Consider the following 18,805-nt stretch of genomic DNA (forward strand, 5'->3'; position numbering starts at 1 on the left):
TTTTTGTTCAACACTTGTCCCCCATGTGTTGCATTTACCAGAATTGACTTGACTCACACTTCGTGCGGACATTCTATTCTCTTGCAAATACTTTGAGATTCTGTTTACTCTAGTTAGATTGATATTTTAATATTTTTATTATTACTCACTGCCTGCCTACTTGATAGATACTATATTGAAAATGGAAAAGTTTCATACATGTTATAAAACAGAATATATATATACGAAAAAAGTTTTTATGTTACGGAATTATCTGCCATATATATTAGATTATGTTCGGTTTCATGCGCAGGAATTATACTTTCAATCTTATATCTGAACGTCAGATTTGCCTGAAATCCAAATAATTTTGTTTGTTTCGTCTGCTACCAGTTCCATTACTTGCTGAACTGCTTCTTCTAATCTGGTGCACCTATGGATGAACAATAAATAGCTGCAGTTTGAACGAATAAATTAGCCCGGAAAATCAATTTTATCCAAAAAGGTTGAAAATAACTGAACTAAATGATAACATTACCAAATTTACGTAATGGTCAATATTCAATGGCAACAACATTTTTTTAAATGTACCTTTCAAGATTGACTGTTGCATATTGTGGAACTGCCTTGTCGAGCAAGAGTTTGTCCTTTCTCATATCTTGAAACATTGAAGTCAAGTCTTTTTGTTCGGGTTGTAATAAAAATCTGAATATCACAGAGAACGCAATTACGCAATTGTTTGAAACCGGCTATTTCTTCTTTCATTCTTTTTTGACGGTTTATACTTTATATGACTTATGTATCATTATTCTACTTACTTGATTACTTTCTCTTTTTCAGCAGTAAGATAAAGTATGATGGGATAGATTCCTTTTATGTGCAGCAATGTGACAAAACTTTCGATTGACATTGGTTTTTCGTTGTAGGGCAAAATGCAATGCTTTTCCTGATTTTGATAATAATATTAGTTAACTAAAAACTAGAGTCGTAGTATTTTACTTTCAACACTTTTCAGTCGAACTTTTCGGAAAAAATGTTCATTATTATATTTTGGAATAATTACATTTTTCACGACTTATTATCATTATTATTAAACACTATTTAAAGTGTAATCTTTATATATTTACTACTGAAAACTAACTATTGCAATGATGCTTACGTTGCTTATTATTTTCTGTACAGCTTCGACTGTCACAAATTCGAACTTTTCATCGTTGATGCATTTACAAGAAATAGCCTCGGTGTTCACCACACGACGAAATGCTTGTTCTTCGTTGCACTTTTCTAAAGCTAGTTGAAGTAATACTATATTATTTGATATTATATTATATGAGCATTATTCTAAGTATATATATGCACAATAATTGTAACCGTGTTCATAGAATATTCGATTCAGAATATTTGCTTGTGTAAATGTATAGTAGTCGTTATGATTAGGTATTTCACTCACATTTCTTATTATCAATATGTATTGGTTGAATAAAAATAAACAAAAATCACACAATTTTACAGAGATTTATACAAAGCTCATTGACATACATGCAAAACCATTATTCTATACCACGCACCTGGTTTGGGCAGATCAAACTGGAACGGTTCGGTCATTGTTGTTAGCTTGAAACTCAACACAGTGGAAAGACTTCTTGGAACAAAAAGGCATGGACGATAATGGACTTTTTCTTTTGGAGCTTTTTTCACGACTGTGTACGGAGAGCACTGCAAAATTTGATTCTAAAATGAGCACATGACATTACTTCCATATGCAACTTATCGTTGTCGTACATTAGCAAGTGTACTATGAAATGACTGAGTCTTGCAGATAAAAAATTCCTAATAATACACCGAAGATCATTTCACTGCTTGTCTTTTTATAAGAACTAAAAGGTGAATGCCTGGTAAATTTATATAAATTTATAAAATGTTCAATAACCTTCAATCGACTAACTACGTCATCCGCGGTCAAATGGGCAGATGATTCTTGCGGTACGGTTGCAGACTGTTGAAAAATAAATTTATGATTATAAGAGAAAACTGGAAAAACTAATTTAAAATCAAGAAACCAATGCTCACATATATGGTCAGACAACCGCGTCTCGGTACCGGTACGGTGAGATCTTACTGGAAAGTTGGGCAGACAAAGCGTGATGGAATAAAGTGTACCCATATTTCATAAAGTGTTTGTTCCCATGAATTAAAATAAAATAGCGTCATTTGGGGTGAAATATCGGGCCCCATCAATTTCGGAAACTTTAGGAAAAAACAAACAAAATTAATATCGTTCTATCGACTAAAAATTTGAAAACGATTGACCCATTAGCGGAAGAGCAGGTCGATTTTTCACAACAATATTATAACAAAGCTATATATATATATAGTTTCACTTCGTGTTCAAGATATGATCGACTAACGATGTGACGACTACTATTCCAGAGAAAAGTATGCAATACTCACCCGAAAAATTCTTGTCAGATCAATCGCGCTTAGAGGCCGATTGAGAGATTGGTGACTTTTGAATATTTGGCTGTTGGAAATACTGCAAATAAGATATCAAAAATAATGTATATATATATATACGATGAGTTTTTAGTTATATCACCTAATTCATGGTGCTCCGGCGCAGTAAAGTAATGTAGCGTAACCTAGAAATATCGCGACTTGTTCTTACAATTACATTTACTTATTTGTGCGTGTATATAAAGGCGCTTGCATTTAGTAACAATTATTTCGCTTGTTGACTAGGTTTAAACAGATTGGCTTGGTGCTTGCTGAAATGTTGACTATGCTGTATTACAATAACAAAAAAAAACATAATAACCAAGCGACCCATATCTACATTTCGTGTCCAATGATACTTTAAGGTTTATACAAATATTTACAAATATATTTATGTTCAATATTTAATAACTGACATGTTACGAAATAGGTAAATATTATTTTCGATTTGGAAAACAGTTCTAGAACCTACCAATTTCTATAGCTGGGTATCACACCGGATCTTATGGTGTCTTCGCCACTGTATGGATCAACAATGCGAGCAATCCAGTTTTTATTTTTTGGTGACCTTGTGTGAACAACGTGAAGTACAGTTCCTTTTTCGAATTGCAAGAATCCTTCTTTTCTTAGAGTAAAATTCGCTCTAAGACATCAAAATTAGAATATTTTTAATCGGGATTATAATAAATATAACTAATTTTAACGCCATCTATGACTAAATTGATAATAGATATTTATACTGGAACATCCATGTGATGTCCTTTTGAATTTTTGTCTGTATTGAAATAATATGTAGAGTGATTTCTTATAAGACATGCTGAATAGGATTTTTACGCGATGAAATGTTTATCTTGTGAGAAGTACCGATCATAATTGTATTTTGTATTGGCAAATTAAGGTCATGTCTTCTTCATATACGCACTTAAGTGAAAGAGTGATAAAGCAAGTCTACCTCACGTAAAAGGAATCTCCTGAACATTTCCCATTTTTACATCTTTGCTTAAGTTGGTTAAATTGTTCTTCTTTGTATTGAATAGAGATCGTCACAGAATCCCCTATTTCTTGGAAAATATTGATGACGTTTTCCAGAGTACAGTTCCTCAGATGGAGTTCTCTAATGCTTCGTTCGTTCATGGCAATCTAGAAAATACAAAATTATATTCTACGCTACACTATTCCGGGTAAAAAGAAAAGTCACATTTGTAGGAACCCGAGCTTTACAATGGACTTATTAAGCCTTCATGTGGCAAGCCTGTTTAATCAAAGAAATTTATACAAATAAAAAATCGAATTTTTAATTGATAATTAATGATTTTTTACCTTCAATAGTTTCATACCGGGTACGATCCCGATAACATCAGCATAGGAACCTTTCTCAACTTCACCAAAAAATATTCCTGTCTCGTTTCCTCCAACAAATTCTACTTGATTTTGAATACTTTTCACAGAAATATTGAGCTCATACACGCGTCCATCTTTATGAACAAGTTTGTGAAATATATCCTCTCTGAAAAATTGAATAGTAAATGATTTTTTTGCTGATAAATTGTTTCACTTTTGATTGCAATGGGAATTGCTCAAGTTTAAATATGAATTTTCCTTGAAATGAAAACAATTGTACAGCTTTGTTTGGAACTACAAAACATTTTAGAAATATTGTCTTGATTGTGAAAAGAACTCGCCTGATGAAATCTGTTAAAGATCTCTCCCTTGGTCTTGCAGGTGAATGACTTGGTTTCATTGCACGTCGTCGTACAGGGGATCGCTAAAATTATTATATTGCAATAAATGTTTTTTAGTGTTCTCATACAGGTGTAACTTATATATATACCTAACGAAAGAATGGTTCGCATGTGTATGTATTGCTGCAAAACGTTTCCAAATATTTATTTCGACAGGAAAGTTGCAAATAACGAACGATTCGAAGCATAATGCTAAGATTGTAATGATGATGAAAATGATATTCAAAGATTTCAATTCAAACTTACTTCACTCCTGTCTCTTCTTTTCGGCATAGCAAGAGTTTCTGACAGAGCTGTTTTGGTAAAAATAAAATATAAATGACGAAACGGAACTTTTTTTTCCAATTTCTACGCAATCTTACACAAATAGGTTTGTCTATGAACAAAACCTATTTTCAAATATAAAAATGTATTGTTTATTCATCAAGCTGGTAGAATATGAAATGACAATCTGACGAGTTATTCAAGAGGCGAATGCCTTCACTATAACACTCAATTAGAGAATTAACAACATCAACATACATTCTTTTTCATCAATGTCACTCGGCAGCTGTTGAATTAAGTCCTGAAAAGAAAAATTTTGAATTATCGCTAAAAGCTGAAAAAGCACTATATAGAGAACAAAATGTTAAACATTAAGTGCTGCAAATTACTAGCGAACACCCAATAGAGGCAGAAAATCAAAATCAAATTAAAACAGTAAATGTTTTTAACAATGACTAATGTTTGCACACTAATCTCGCTAGATATGAAACTAATGTGATATCGTAACAGAATTTTTTGTTGTTATTCGATAACTCCTTTTGAGAAAGAAGCCATGTACAATGTAGTTGGTGTAATAATAAGAAAAGGAGGAATAAATAATGCCATATACCAAAGGTAGCGATTTTGTGGTTTCACGCGGGGGAGGATTCAACTCCTCTCTCAAAGCTTTGATTATATTTTCATTTTCTTTCAATTCCTGTGTTAATTTTTCTTGGCAATCTTCCAGCTGATGAATTTTATATCGGTATTTTGTTTTTTCATCCATGTAACTTTGTAAAGTCAGTTGGGCTTCATTTCGTTCCCGAAGAAGCTTGAAAAACAAAAGAAATATTAGAAACTAATGATTCTCAACAACAAAATCTGCACAATTAATACTGTTTTTTTTTTCATCCTGTCGGGAAATATTGGGGAGTCAACACAGTATCGTTACATCTCCAGTTGCGGCTTTTAATTTGGGTTATCGCAATTTTGTATTGAGTATATTTATTTACTTCTGAGTGGATCTTATGGTAGTTTGAGTAACAGTCAAAAACTCATTTCTTATCCAGAAAATTTCAAATCATTCAGAGAGAAATACTCATAACTCATAATCACTCAACTTACGATAGTCTATTACATTTTTTTCGGCATGAGTATTGATTTTTTCATGCTAAGAAAATAAGATTTTTCATTCATTTTTAGGTTACTTAAAGACATAGGTGACATCACGGTAGATAGTGTTCGTTTGTTACCTTACATTATATCTACTAACTGCTATTCAAACGTGAAGGAGAATGACCCCAGCATGTTGCCCCTGACAACGATGACCAAAGCGCTAATTGAATTCTAGGTAAGTTTTTTTTGACCATATTCTATTGCATAGATATCTGTTCAATATTTAACTGATGTGCGTCATTACTCAACCGTTTTAAATGTGCTTTACCTGATCTCTTTCCTTCTCAACTTCTTTCTTTTGCTCCCAAACAATGTCAGACCTTTCTTTGTACATTTTGCAATCATCGGTCAATGCAGTGCATTGTAGTTGCAAAGTCTCATTGTCTTCAAGGTACTTTAAATATGTATGGAATTTTCGAAAAAGATTGCAATTATTTAGAATAATTCAACATTTTCTAAACTGGGTAGGCATGGATTCGATTAGGGCGCATTTTTTTCAAAGCATAATTTTATTTATGCAGATCCCTCGGTCAAATATAATAAACACATCAGCTAACAAGGCTAGTAGTCAGGTTCTTGGTGGAAAACTAGAAGTTTCAGATCGAGGTTGAGTTCTGTCTACATAAAGTAAATCATGACATAACTGTAATTTTTATGCAGATATCAAATTTGCAAAGGAATTTAAAGCATCGTTTAAACAGTGATGACAATTTACAGCTTATTTACTCATTTCCGTGTATGCTATCACCTGGATCACCCGAACATCTTATCTCAAAGTGAGAGCCTTCTTTTTTTTATACGAATTAAATAAAACGTTTGGTAATTGAAACTGCGGTCGTGTGCTTAATAATGCGGGGATTAATCACAAATACTCACCTTCATTTGAATCTGTTCGGATTCACTAAGTTCTTCTCTGACTTTATTTAAACTGAGAGACATTTCTTGATAATGGTCCAAGGCGTCGCGTAAATCATTTTGCAACATCTCTATTCTGTCATCAACGCTCTCATCCGAATTGTTCACCTGTAATTATTTTTAGAAATCATTTAGTAATACAGAAAAATATGATCGTTTTGACGATGCACAAAAATTTCAAATTTCACACTTGTTTCATATCACTCCGCAGTCAGTAAATTTATGAATGTTTATTCGGTTTCAAATGAGAGCTAACTCCCACTACACTGTATTTTGGATTGTGTTGACCCGTCTATAGATAATGAATGATAGTGGAACGTCATAAAAACCATCAGACTTATCACTCCTTCCACGTACAGTGTTTAGCATATCCATGAGTGAGACATTTTATCTGTGCTTTGTAATCGGAAAATATTATAGTTCTTCAAGCGTTAAAATGATAATTCCTTTTTTTTGCATCAACGCGAAATGAAATAGTTGAGATGCTCTTCTGGTCAGCAACTTATTTAGCGTATACCACAAAAATTGCATAGAAAATCTGTTACAGAACAATGCCACGCGCTCTGATACATGATGATTATGCTATATATTATATTGTCAATGTTTTAACACCAGTACGTTAGTGTTGTTCCGCCCACTAATGAAAGACTAAAGACGGAAATGATGCGGTGCATCACGGTAAGGCAACAGTACACAATAGTTATGATCGAAATATCATGTTCAAAATTTTCATTTTAGTAAAATCACAATACGCAAATTTGGTTATTAAGTACACATGAATAACCTAATAACGAGATAGCGATTAGAGATCGATTTAGCGGCGTGTATCCTTCGCTCTGACTCAATAGCGACACCGCGTGTCCCATCACTAAATAATTAATAACTCGCTAATTATACGACATAATTCATTCAAATCCAATAGGCTTCCGGTCCGAGATATGATGAATGTACATGCAAAATGTGGAGCAGATTCAACCTCGCTTCCGTGAGATATCGCGTGTATCTAACAGACAGATAGACAAACAAATACCTATCAACATACTTACCAATAAAGATCGATAAGTAATAACTTCAATGTAATATTCATTAATGAAAAGACAAAGATTATTGTAATTCAGCCATGACACAAAAATCTGGCAAATTATTTTGGAAAATCATCTAATATATATACAATTATACCTGAATCACAGCAATCCACCAAACAACATATCAGAAAATTTGGCATGATAAAAGTTTATCGACAGAATTTCGTAGCTTATGGACAGATAAATATCAATGACCCCTCGACGACCTCGATTAGAGTTCGATTAAAGGTATATATCTTTGTTAGTGACCGGGGTTAACTTTGATGTTGCTATACCAATAAATTACATACCGTTGTATCGTGCGACTGGACAACTTTGATTCTGAGATCCTGAATTTCCTGCTGCATTTTCTTAAGATCTTTTTCGCTTGGTACTGTATCGAGTTGATGACGTAATCGAACGGAATGCGATCTCTCGGACTTGATTCTATTTTCGAGCTGAGAGTAGAATAAACTCAGACTTACGGCCACAATCTCATTTTTACATTATGTTGCAAGCAATACTTTTTTTGTGTTTGATTTTTCGGTTTTGAGCTCGTTTTCAATGAGAATTCATTAATTTTTACCGGAATGGCACTCGGTATAATGTTGCTAGATTGATTTGCTTTGTGAGATTTTTTAAAAATTAGTTGGTTCCATTTTCTCAGTTTACGATTTTCAATACATATATATATGTATGATAATACAATAGTGACATGGTGCAAATTTTGTTTTTTTTGTATGTTTCGCTTAATTTTTGGCATGCATTATGTATGGGCCAATAAAAAATATTATAGTTTAGAATGCTTGTTTAAACTGAAATGTGAGAATGTGGTTAGTGAAAGTCTGTATAATGAAAGTATACTTCCATTGATATAATATACAATAGGCAAATATTAAAATAACAAACCTTTCTTCGGTCTTGCACCGATTTGTCATTCTCTAATTTGAGTAACATATTCTGTTCTCGAAGTTTTGAGTTTTCCTCACTTGTATTGACAAGTCTCATGCAAACTCTGTAGTATTCGGATTTCATATTTTCCGCATCTTTTTTCAAAGTCTCCATATCAATTTCTAATCGTTCATAGCGTTCTTGTCTGAAATTTTTAATATTTTACGTCGAAAACGTTTTGTCATTTTTATGAAATGAATTTTCTCTAGGTCGCACAGTAATATCTTTAAACCTTGCTTGGCTATTTTGTTCAAGATTGTTCAAATGGAAATATAACTTTATTTTAATAAACAGGGTTGGGTTTTTAAATATTTTATTGATTGGTTTGAACTTGCACAACATCAATTTGACAAATATTATTTTGTAATAATTTATTATTTAACATTTCGTATTTCGACTTCCTCAGACAAACAGTGTAGACTTTAGAATATCATAAGTATAAAATTTGTGAGTGTTTGATGCAAGACGTTTGAGCCTCTCTATATATAGCCATTTGGATTCTTGATCTAGTATCCCATCAGCCAGTGCATACATTGGCCCAAAAGCAGACGAAGGGAGCAGTAGTGAGGAGCACGTTACACCAATCAATCCATCTCTTCTGGTTTCAGTAAAATTGAATAATACTAGATATAATATATACACTAAAATTCTATGCCATCCGTCATATCGACAAACCTGGCTTCAAATTTTCCTGTGGCGTCTCTAAGTTGTTCGAGCTCCGTTGAGTAGTTCGTTATTTGTTGGCGTAATGCATTATTATGCATCGATAGTCCTTCGCATTCTTGCCTCGTTTCCGACAACTTTGCAAAAACAAAACTCAGAACTTCGCCGTGAACACCCTCGGGTGCGGCATGTTCGGCAGATGCTATATAATGACATAGACATATATGCACAAAGTTTAGACAAAATCAGTTTGCAACTGAATTTTACAATTAGATCTAATAATATACACTATGAGTATGTTGCAACTTGCAACCTTTATCGATTTGTCATTTGCCATATTGCCATTTGCCGAATCTCGATTAAAATTACGATCTATTTCAGTTTGATCATTTTGAAACCTGGATAGTGGCACCGAATAAAACAAATTTAAATCGTCTATTAAGTTTCTAATATCTTGTGATATATATTTATGTTGTTTAGCGTACAAATTTCTTTTGTGAATCTTATCTCCATCTGAAGATTTTAGCACTGTCCACAACTATTTATAGTTATATATATGTGTGTTACTGAGTTGAGCTGGTTTGTGAATACGATATTTACAAATGAGGGCTGTGAAATCTCTAGCGTTAACCGGTTCTCGACAGACCCACGAAGAGGTCATTTAAATTGCGGTTATTAGTGATGTAAACCCTGAACCCCTGGTTACTTGTTAAACATAGATATTTAGGTTATGATATACAAAGATATTAATTTAAGCCATCTCACGTGGAGGTGGATCCCGATTGGTTATCTTTGTGTAAACGTTCGGATAATATCCGCCCATGATCTCCATGAATTTTTCATAATTTTCTTTTCCTTTGCGTAGAAGTTTGTCCACCATTGCGTCTGTAAAACATGTCAGCATTAAGTAACTATGCAAATTGATTGATAACGGACAGATTCTAGGTACTCATAAGTATAACAAGACAGAATCTTCGGAGTATAGACTATTATGCTAGAAAGAGGCTCATATATATAAATAAGCAAGGTTGTGGTTTCTGAGTAAAATTTCAACTCGTTTTCTAACCAAAAAAAATGGTTCAAAAATTGATCAGACTCCAGGTCTCAAAACCCAAATAGCAAAGTTTCGACTACTAATACTTGGTGTTGGCAACTGTCTTTTGATTTAAAACATTTTTGTTTCCGCTATCAAATTCTAACATTCAATATTCTTGATTATCAAACCGAAGTAATTCAAAAATCAACAAGCCTTGTCTTTGTTTCGCCACAATGTCATGAAGGGATTAATTCCGTCGTCACTTCACACTTTGTATAACTTCATTAACGTTTATTCATATTCTTATTGATTGGTAATTAGACTTGGCAATTTCATTTTTGTCACAATATGTATTTGACCATTGTGATATTATATTACAAATGACTCATAAGCAATGCGCGTTCTAGTTCTATGAAGACTTGAAAGAATGCTGCTGACTAGCAGTAACAGTGAGGAAAATACGTCTCGCAAGAAGAGTAATATACCTTTGTGACAAAACAATACGATCGCTTTTTATTCTGAGAAGCATCGAAAATTTTTTAATTGTTTTGACAACGTCTTACATATCCCTGACGAAGTAAATCTGATCAATATCGGTATGATACAGAACAAGCAGTTGACCGAATACAAATTAAATAAGTCTTGAATTCTCACTTGCTTTTGACAGGGTTGTTGGATTCAAAACATGGTTGCTGATAAGTTCATTGTCATCTCGATCGAATATTAGTGCGCCCTGTAGGGCAGGTGCCAGTTTTATGTAATCCACATTCTTTACAATCAATAGTCTATTACTTTGTAATTCTTTTGTCCAGTCTATTTCTTCGGAGTCACTTTCATCCCCGCTTGACAGCGAACACATTTTAATTATCTTAGGTGTGATATACACCGAAGCATTCTATATAATTTACAATTCCAACGCGATTTTCTGCAAATATCTAATTCGAAATTCATTAAGCGGTAATCAAGCCTGCATCACACCTACCGATATAATATAATCATTGGTAACATCTGCTCAAATATAAAATAAGGATGTCATCTTCAAATATTGTATGTTTGAACAATGTTTTATTACGCCCGCAGTTTTATTCGAAAATGAAATCCCACACATGGCAAAATATCAAGCTGGGAAATTTTTTATTCGGATCCATGCAACGTTGCTCGCTTCCTGTTTACTGACATATTTCGCTAACTAAACATCTGCGAATAAACTGAAACAATAGAAGAAATCTGAAAGCAAACCATCTTGGCTGTTTTACACAACTTTAACATGATGGAGTACAGTGATATTTCTGTAAATTTTTGAAAGAAACTGCGGATGTGAAACCCATAATCGAAATATCGATGTTTATTTATCTATATAAGGAACGACAAACAAGATAGACTTGTCGTAAGAAAGCATGACATATATATATACCGACAATCAAGACATCGTGTTAGGAATCACTATAGAGTAATATTATGGAATATAGCACGTCATGTTGTATAGCGAGGGACAAAATTAAACTTGAATGCTCGGTGAATTCTAATATATGCATATATATTATTTGCTTTTCTTTGTTTTAGCTTTAAATATCTTGCAAACGTTTTGACAACAACTCATTCATTACAGGTTTATCAACATTTTCAAATATCTTTCTTTTAAAATCCCCTTCATTTTGATAAATAAAATTTGATGAATTCAATCTGAACAAATATACCTCGCCTTTCTACATTAAACTGACTGATCAACTAACATGTAAAACACTTATACCGCGAAACAGGACAAAGAAACGTCAGGCGGATGTTATAGGCAGGCTCGCAGGTGGTTTATTATTTTGTCAGCATAATGATGCAACTTCCTTTAATTTTTGCAGAGGTGGTTGACGACATTACATTGTTGTAAGCTTGTGTAAATATCAGTCACCACGTTCAAGCCATCTCCTCCGAGTGTCATCTATTTTGCTAGATTGAATCTAAAACTATAATAAAAGTTAAGGTGTAAAATTGCATGTTCAAATAATACTTCTCGCTAATTATAATCAATCAATCAATCAATCGTTTATTTTGTCATCACAAAAAAAACACGTTCAAACATAAAGTGACATAATGAATAAATTACAGTACTAATCATGTTTTTGCGTGACCGGAGTCGCGAGGGACCTAAGAAGGTCTTCAAGCAGCGACACCTACAGCGCTACAGGTTAGAATAAATATAATTAAATGAGGGATAAAATGAATAAATCCTAGGAATAAGTCACAACTGATACAATTACAGCGACATTCGAAATGTATGCGATTATGACACAGTAAAACAGAAAATGTAACTTTCACGGAATAATTACTAACAACTAATAAAAACGCGAGGAAAGCAAGATAAAAGCACAGAAAAATATAGGAAGGTAAGTTTGGCGGAATATGCAACTAAAAGCAATATAAGGCAAACAGTAAATCGAAAATATTTACAGCAAATGCAATTTAGGAGACACTTACGAAAAATTGATAAGGTCTAACGAGGAATACAAACAAACTATTACATCTATATAATGTACATAATAAAGAGGAAAAGATAAAACGGCCTGGTCATTGAAAATAATAGCGAACGTAGGTTAAGGGCAATAAGCTATCGCTCTCCACTCTGAACGATTTTTGAATCAACTATTAATGTAGTAGATACTCTCGGATTCCGACTCCTTGCACCTATTTTCGTTCGGGTTGATTGACGTTAGCCAGTGTAGGCCAGATCGTTGCGGTAATAAAAAGTAAGCGATCTTAGTAGAAATTTCAATGGTTACCGGTGGCGGTACCCGTACTGGTATAAGAGGAGAGATATTCACCGATATATTTATTTTTCAGGTCTCTTTTAAAAGTGCAATATGCTAGGGATCTAATGGTATTAGGTAAAGCGTTCCACAGTTTCACACCTATATATTTAATGGATTTCTGTGTTCTGCTCGAGGAGTACCTTGGGACATGGAATGAACCTGATGAAGCCGATCTGGTAGAGTAGGAATGGATATTACTCTGCTTCGTAAAAAATTCGGTGAATGCCATGGGAAGTTTGTCATCAAAGTACTGGTGCATGAGTTTCAATACCTCAAATTCATGAATATGACCAAGTTTAATTATTCCACATCTGTGGTATAAAGGATCTAGTCTAGACCGAAATGGTGCGTTACATATGGATCGAACTGCTTTGTTTTGTAAAACCTCCAATCTTCGAAGGAGAGTAGTCGATGCGTTACCCCATGATATGATACCATACTGTAGATATGACTGGAAAAGAGAAAAATAGACCATTCGAAGGACTGGCATGGTAAGAAATTTTCTAAGTTTGTATAACATACCAGTTGCACTTGCCAGCTTTCCAGCAACATAGTTAATATGGGTGGCCCATTTCATTTGATCATCAATGTGGATGCCAAGGTATTTAAATGAGTTCACATTTTCGAGTAGAGATCCATTAATGCTAATCTCAAGTCGAATTTTATTTTTACGATTATTTTTGTGGCTAATCAATAGGCATTTAGATTTTTCGACATTAATCGTGAGTTTATTGTTAGTCATCCAAGTTGAAATTTTATCCATTTCAGAGTTCATACCCAATTCCAAATCACTTGGAGAAGCTGAACTTCCAAACAATCCGGTATCATCAGCAAAGAGTTTGACAAGCAAGTTAGTGGCGTGCGGAAGATCATTGACGAAAAGGAGGAACATTAATGGGCCAATTATCGAACCCTGTGGAATTCCACATTGTACAGTTGCAAGCTCGGAGCAAGTTGATCCGATTTTTACACACTGCTGGCGATAACTCAGATAGCTCTGGAAAAATTTTGACGCGTGGCCGCGAAAACCATAATGGTTCATTTTCCTAATTAGTATGCTATGGTCAACGGTATCGAATGCCTTTTTGAGGTCAAGAAAAATAGCACTGATAAATTCCCTACTCTCTAACTTATCATAGAAATAAGAAATCATATCGAGAATTGCATGATTAGTGGAGTGTTGTTTTTGGAACCCAAACTGGGATTTGTTTATAATGCCATGTCTTTCTATGAATTCGGTTAGTCTAGCATGTAAAAGCCTTTCAAATACTAAAGTCAATGGGGATAGAACTGATATTGGACGATAATTTGATGTACATTCTTTATCCCCAGATTTATATACCGGTGAAACTTTGGCAGTTTTCAAACTATGAGGGAAAATTCCAAAGTCTATAGAGGCATTAAATAATTTACATAGCAATGGGGAAACTATGTCAACAGCATATTTTCATTATAATTTGTAATTAATTTTACATCCCGCCAGAATCATACGCAGCTTACATGGTTGGAATATCAGTCGAATAGCAAATTATTTTTGTTAATTTTTGCAATTTTTTTATGATCGACATTATCATAAATTGCACATGATTACATAAAACTGACCATTGGGGGCCACGGGATATGAGGGGCCTTGCAGTTCAATTTCCAATAATTTATATATATTTTTTTAATTGCAATTTTGCGGCAGTTGCAGTGAGACATGAATTTACGTTTTTTACAACACCATTTACTCTATTATTGAAAGATTTACTATTGAAAACTGACTTTTCCTGGCTTGCTATCAATAGTCCTTTCATCAAATGAAACAACCGAGATAGATGAAAATGCGCGCTTGTATATCTTCGATAACTTCGAATGCGAAGTAAGTTTGTAGAGAGATACTTAACTATAGATAGATATTGTTAGATATCAATGGCTTCTTTAATCTAGCTTTGTTCGGAGCAAAAGACACGAGTAAGGCACGTCGTATTACGTCATTATACAAAAACAAATTGCCCCCCCCCCCTCCAAAGAAATTTTTTTTTGGGCTGGCCACGCTCTTGCATGATTATATTTGTTTTTATTTTGGAAATTGGATAAATTGTTGTCTTAATTAGAACCGATGTCTTAATTAGAACCGCATGACCTTATAGGCTAAATAAAAGCGTATAGATGAATGTGACATGTGGCATCAGTAAATCAACAATGACACAAAAATTGACTATCTCCATATAAATAACTTTATTTTTGCAGCAAATGAAATGCTGCCCTGAACGTTTAGGTTATTCACCCCCTGAAACCATTCACCATTTTAAATTCTTTTAAATTTTAAAGCTTCTAATTTTATTCGCAATAGAATTGCCTATAGAATCTAGATGTTCTAAGTCGAAAATAGTAATGCACAGGAACAGATCGCGTGTACTTTTTGATTTTGAAGGCAAATGGCGTTACAAAAGTTAGTTTGATTATAAAAATAGAACTGGATTTGCAATAATACAGTTTTTGTGGCTCTATTTAACGTGTTTCATTACAAATACAAACTATACAAAAACTGCACTCCAGATTTCAACCATGGCATTTTAAATTGGGAAAATGTGTATTAGGAAAACCGCTCTGCATCAAAAGAACGAGTGACACGGACAGACGCCGAAAATTTTTCATGGGCTGTTACTACCTTCTGTCTAGAGCAGGGGTCGGCAACCTTTTGTCGCTCACGGGCCAAAATTAAGGGTTGCAAGTCATTGGCGGGCCGCACATATTTTTGTAAAGTTTAAAACCGAACAATACATCTCTCGAATAGAATATAGACTTATTTCCTCATTGCAATGCATCTCAACCCATTTGCATATGTTTGGCGCCATTTAACCTTTCGCACTTAGCATCAACTTTTCTGCGTTGTGTTGACAGTTGTCTAATTATAATTTAATTATAGGCTCATAAAACGAGTAATTGTGAATTATACACTTGTTGGGTTATAATATAATTTAGTCTTCACGTGCCTTACAATAAATTCTGTTACGTAAAGAATATAATCGTCAAAACAGCTGTTTTGTTATTATAATTCAGGGATGCGTCCCGGACCGGTTTATATTACTCGGCGGGCCGGATCCGGCCCGCGGGTTGTAGGTTGCCGACCCCTGGTCTAGAGTCTAGAATAAAAATATAGCTAAGCAGCCACGTATACATGGGAATATTATGCGTTTGAAAAGTTCGGAATCTATCAGTTGTATTATAGCTATATCATCCATGATTTATTGCACATCAAGTACGGTTAGGGAAATGAGTCTTTTACATGACATTTTTGAACTCGAATGCCGACATGGTTACGTCAAAAGCGCTAATTACTGGTCCCAGTAAATGACTGAAATTAATTGGTTCAATTAAATAAATTTATTATCTAAGCGTTAGGATTCTGATTTCACGCAATAGCTACTTTTTCAACGGGACAATTGTCCCACATTTCTAACTTCTGCCTAGTCGTCAACGAGTAGAGCAAGATAAATGCTCTTATTTCCATATAGAGTTGAGCAGTCGAATCTTTTCAGTAACTTTTGTTACTTAAATTTAAAGAACATACATATATTTTATTGGCGAAACTGCAAACAGCTAAAGTGACCGTACATTTGAACCCACGTACATTTGAACCCATATATTTGCACTCGTATATCCGCGGGTTCAATCTGTATGAGGGTGCTAAAATCCATGGGTTATGGCTATAGCCATATAGTATGGGTTCAAATATCCATAATAAAAAAAAAATTCCATAGGTGTAATAGTATGCAGATGCAATTATCGTGGATTCAAATTACAGGTTCAAATGTACGTGGGTTCAAATGTAATGGAACCACAGATAAGCACCTTCTTATTAGACTTCGGGGATATACCTATACTTGTGATAAAAATGTGTAGTTGTTTTATACCTATGGTCCTATAGAATGCCACAAAAGCTTCCCATGAGCAATGATTGTTTATACAAAAAACACGGGGAAATCTTTGATTTAGGTAGTAATACTTGCAAATCGATTATAGTCAGGGTCGGATTTAGACGATACGAGTTCCTAGTGAAGTACGAAATTTTTGTTAGAAGCAATATAGGTACGCTAATCGCCAAAGTAGATTGCATAGTAAGAACATAAAAATATGTTACGAAACTCGAGGCTGTAAAAAAAAGCCATGGCGTCAGAAAACCCGTAGTCATAATACCATTTCCGAGTCACGAGAGGTGGAGGGGGCATGGCCGGCCCAATTACTGATAAATAAAATATTACATACTACATACTATATTGCATAAATATAAACATACCTTTTGAAATGAACGGGTCTGCAATTGAACAGAATGTATTCGGGATACCGGGGATAGTAACAAATATAACAATTCTTAGATTCGGCAAAGATTTGAAACAAGAATTATTAATCTGATTAGAAATATAAAAAACAAGTAGCTGTTTTATAAAATTTAAAATGGTTTTTGGAACATGACTTCAAAATTCAAAAACGACTTAAAAATGAATAAAGTTTAAAATTTAATGTTGAAGCCCCAAGGCTACAACCTACTTTGCCCAATGGTAATTCTGGTCCTGCATATAGTATTACAATTTGAATAATTTCCCGACCAGTTCTTTCTATTACTCAATTCGCGGTCTTTTGAATGGTAGACAGACATTGATTTTTGAAGTAGAATTCATAAAATTGTCAGCGTACGTCCGATATACATTGATTTCGAATGAAGAATTTGCAGTTTCGCACAGATTTGAGTTTTTATGTTAATATCAATAACTATTAAACCTTAATCCCATAACACTTTATAGAAAACTTGTTGTATCGTCATAGATGTTGCCCGCCTGGGTATACTTCTGTACGATATCGTTTTCAGATATTTTATGCATATGACTTAGAAATATCATAGGTCGTTATGACAAGCTTGCATAATACCGCAGAAGTTCGGCAGGTTCGTAAAGGTTTTGAACCACTGTTATAGAGTGAAAAAGGTAACCAAACCCTTTTCACTTCACGTGGCTTCGTCGTCTGGTTGAAGTCTGCTAGGCGGTGGAAGGCAGGTGCTGTTCAGTTGTATGACTCAGCTGACGCATCCGCTCAAGCGTACGAACGATGAGAATATTGCGATACAAAAAAGCTCTTTGCGTCATGTCTGAAAGAATGCTTGATATGGTTTTATAGTCAGAAGTTCGCAGGCGGCAAGGGTTATTTTCAGTAAGTCATCAGATTCGAAGCTTTGGTCACGTGTTCACTCACTGTACGAGTGAGATCAGGTATCCTAAAATGGCGCGAAGAGATTTGTGAAAACCAGTTGAGGTCACGGCACTGTTGACACAACAAGAATAATAGCAAACCAATAGAGTTTTAAAGTGAAGTAGAGATTGTACGTACAGCATCGACGATTGAAATAGAAATTGAGCGCGATTTGATTTCTAACTCTGCTGTATTAAAATGCAAGGCTCGTCGACATGATTTCAGTAGTGGTTTGACACAAACACGTGGTCGTTTCTATAAAATTCAGAATAGCGTACAAGTCGACATTTCGAACACTATACATTCGGATATCTCATAATGTATTTTTCCGGTAATACTGGTGAAAAACATGTGACACTGAGTAATTTCAGAATTTCTACTGGCAGGGCCGCAAACGGTATCATCGGTTTGCATTCCCAGATATTATTAACCTTAACCTGGCTTCAATTTTAGTGATCTTGGCAGGTAATGGAAATCCTTCCAGATGTAATTTGTTTTGCAGTTTATACTTAT

The 18,805-nt window shown here is 34.2% G+C and overlaps 1 protein-coding gene across 2 annotated transcripts; it reads right to left on the reverse strand.

Annotated features, from left to right (window-relative positions):
* Positions 1-48: 48 nt before the first annotated feature.
* LOC120342499 (caspase recruitment domain-containing protein 11-like) lies at positions 49-11,285 on the reverse strand. 2 transcript variants are annotated; one of them, XM_078111201.1, is made up of 21 exons: positions 10,917-11,285; positions 9,992-10,111; positions 9,239-9,428; positions 8,522-8,708; positions 7,924-8,070; positions 6,510-6,656; positions 5,902-6,027; positions 5,089-5,289; positions 4,737-4,779; positions 4,461-4,507; positions 4,155-4,237; positions 3,793-3,979; positions 3,425-3,612; positions 2,945-3,115; positions 2,431-2,512; positions 1,910-1,975; positions 1,548-1,710; positions 1,139-1,269; positions 798-925; positions 571-684; positions 49-412 (listed from the first exon to the last, which is right to left on the reverse strand). In XM_078111201.1, the coding sequence occupies exons 1-21, from the start codon at positions 11,119-11,121 to the stop codon at positions 310-312; spliced, it is 2,829 nt and encodes a 942-aa protein (XP_077967327.1). In that variant the 5' UTR covers positions 11,122-11,285; the 3' UTR covers positions 49-309. The 2 variants fall into 2 exon arrangements, with proteins under 2 accessions (XP_077967327.1, XP_039267277.2); XM_039411343.2 differs by having other exon boundaries at positions 1,548-1,695; positions 10,917-11,284.
* Between the last annotated feature and the right edge of the window lie 7,520 nt (positions 11,286-18,805).

Source organism: Styela clava, chromosome 3 (assembly GCF_964204865.1).
Source record: "Styela clava chromosome 3, kaStyClav1.hap1.2, whole genome shotgun sequence".
Classification (NCBI taxonomy): domain Eukaryota; kingdom Metazoa; phylum Chordata; class Ascidiacea; order Stolidobranchia; family Styelidae; genus Styela; species Styela clava.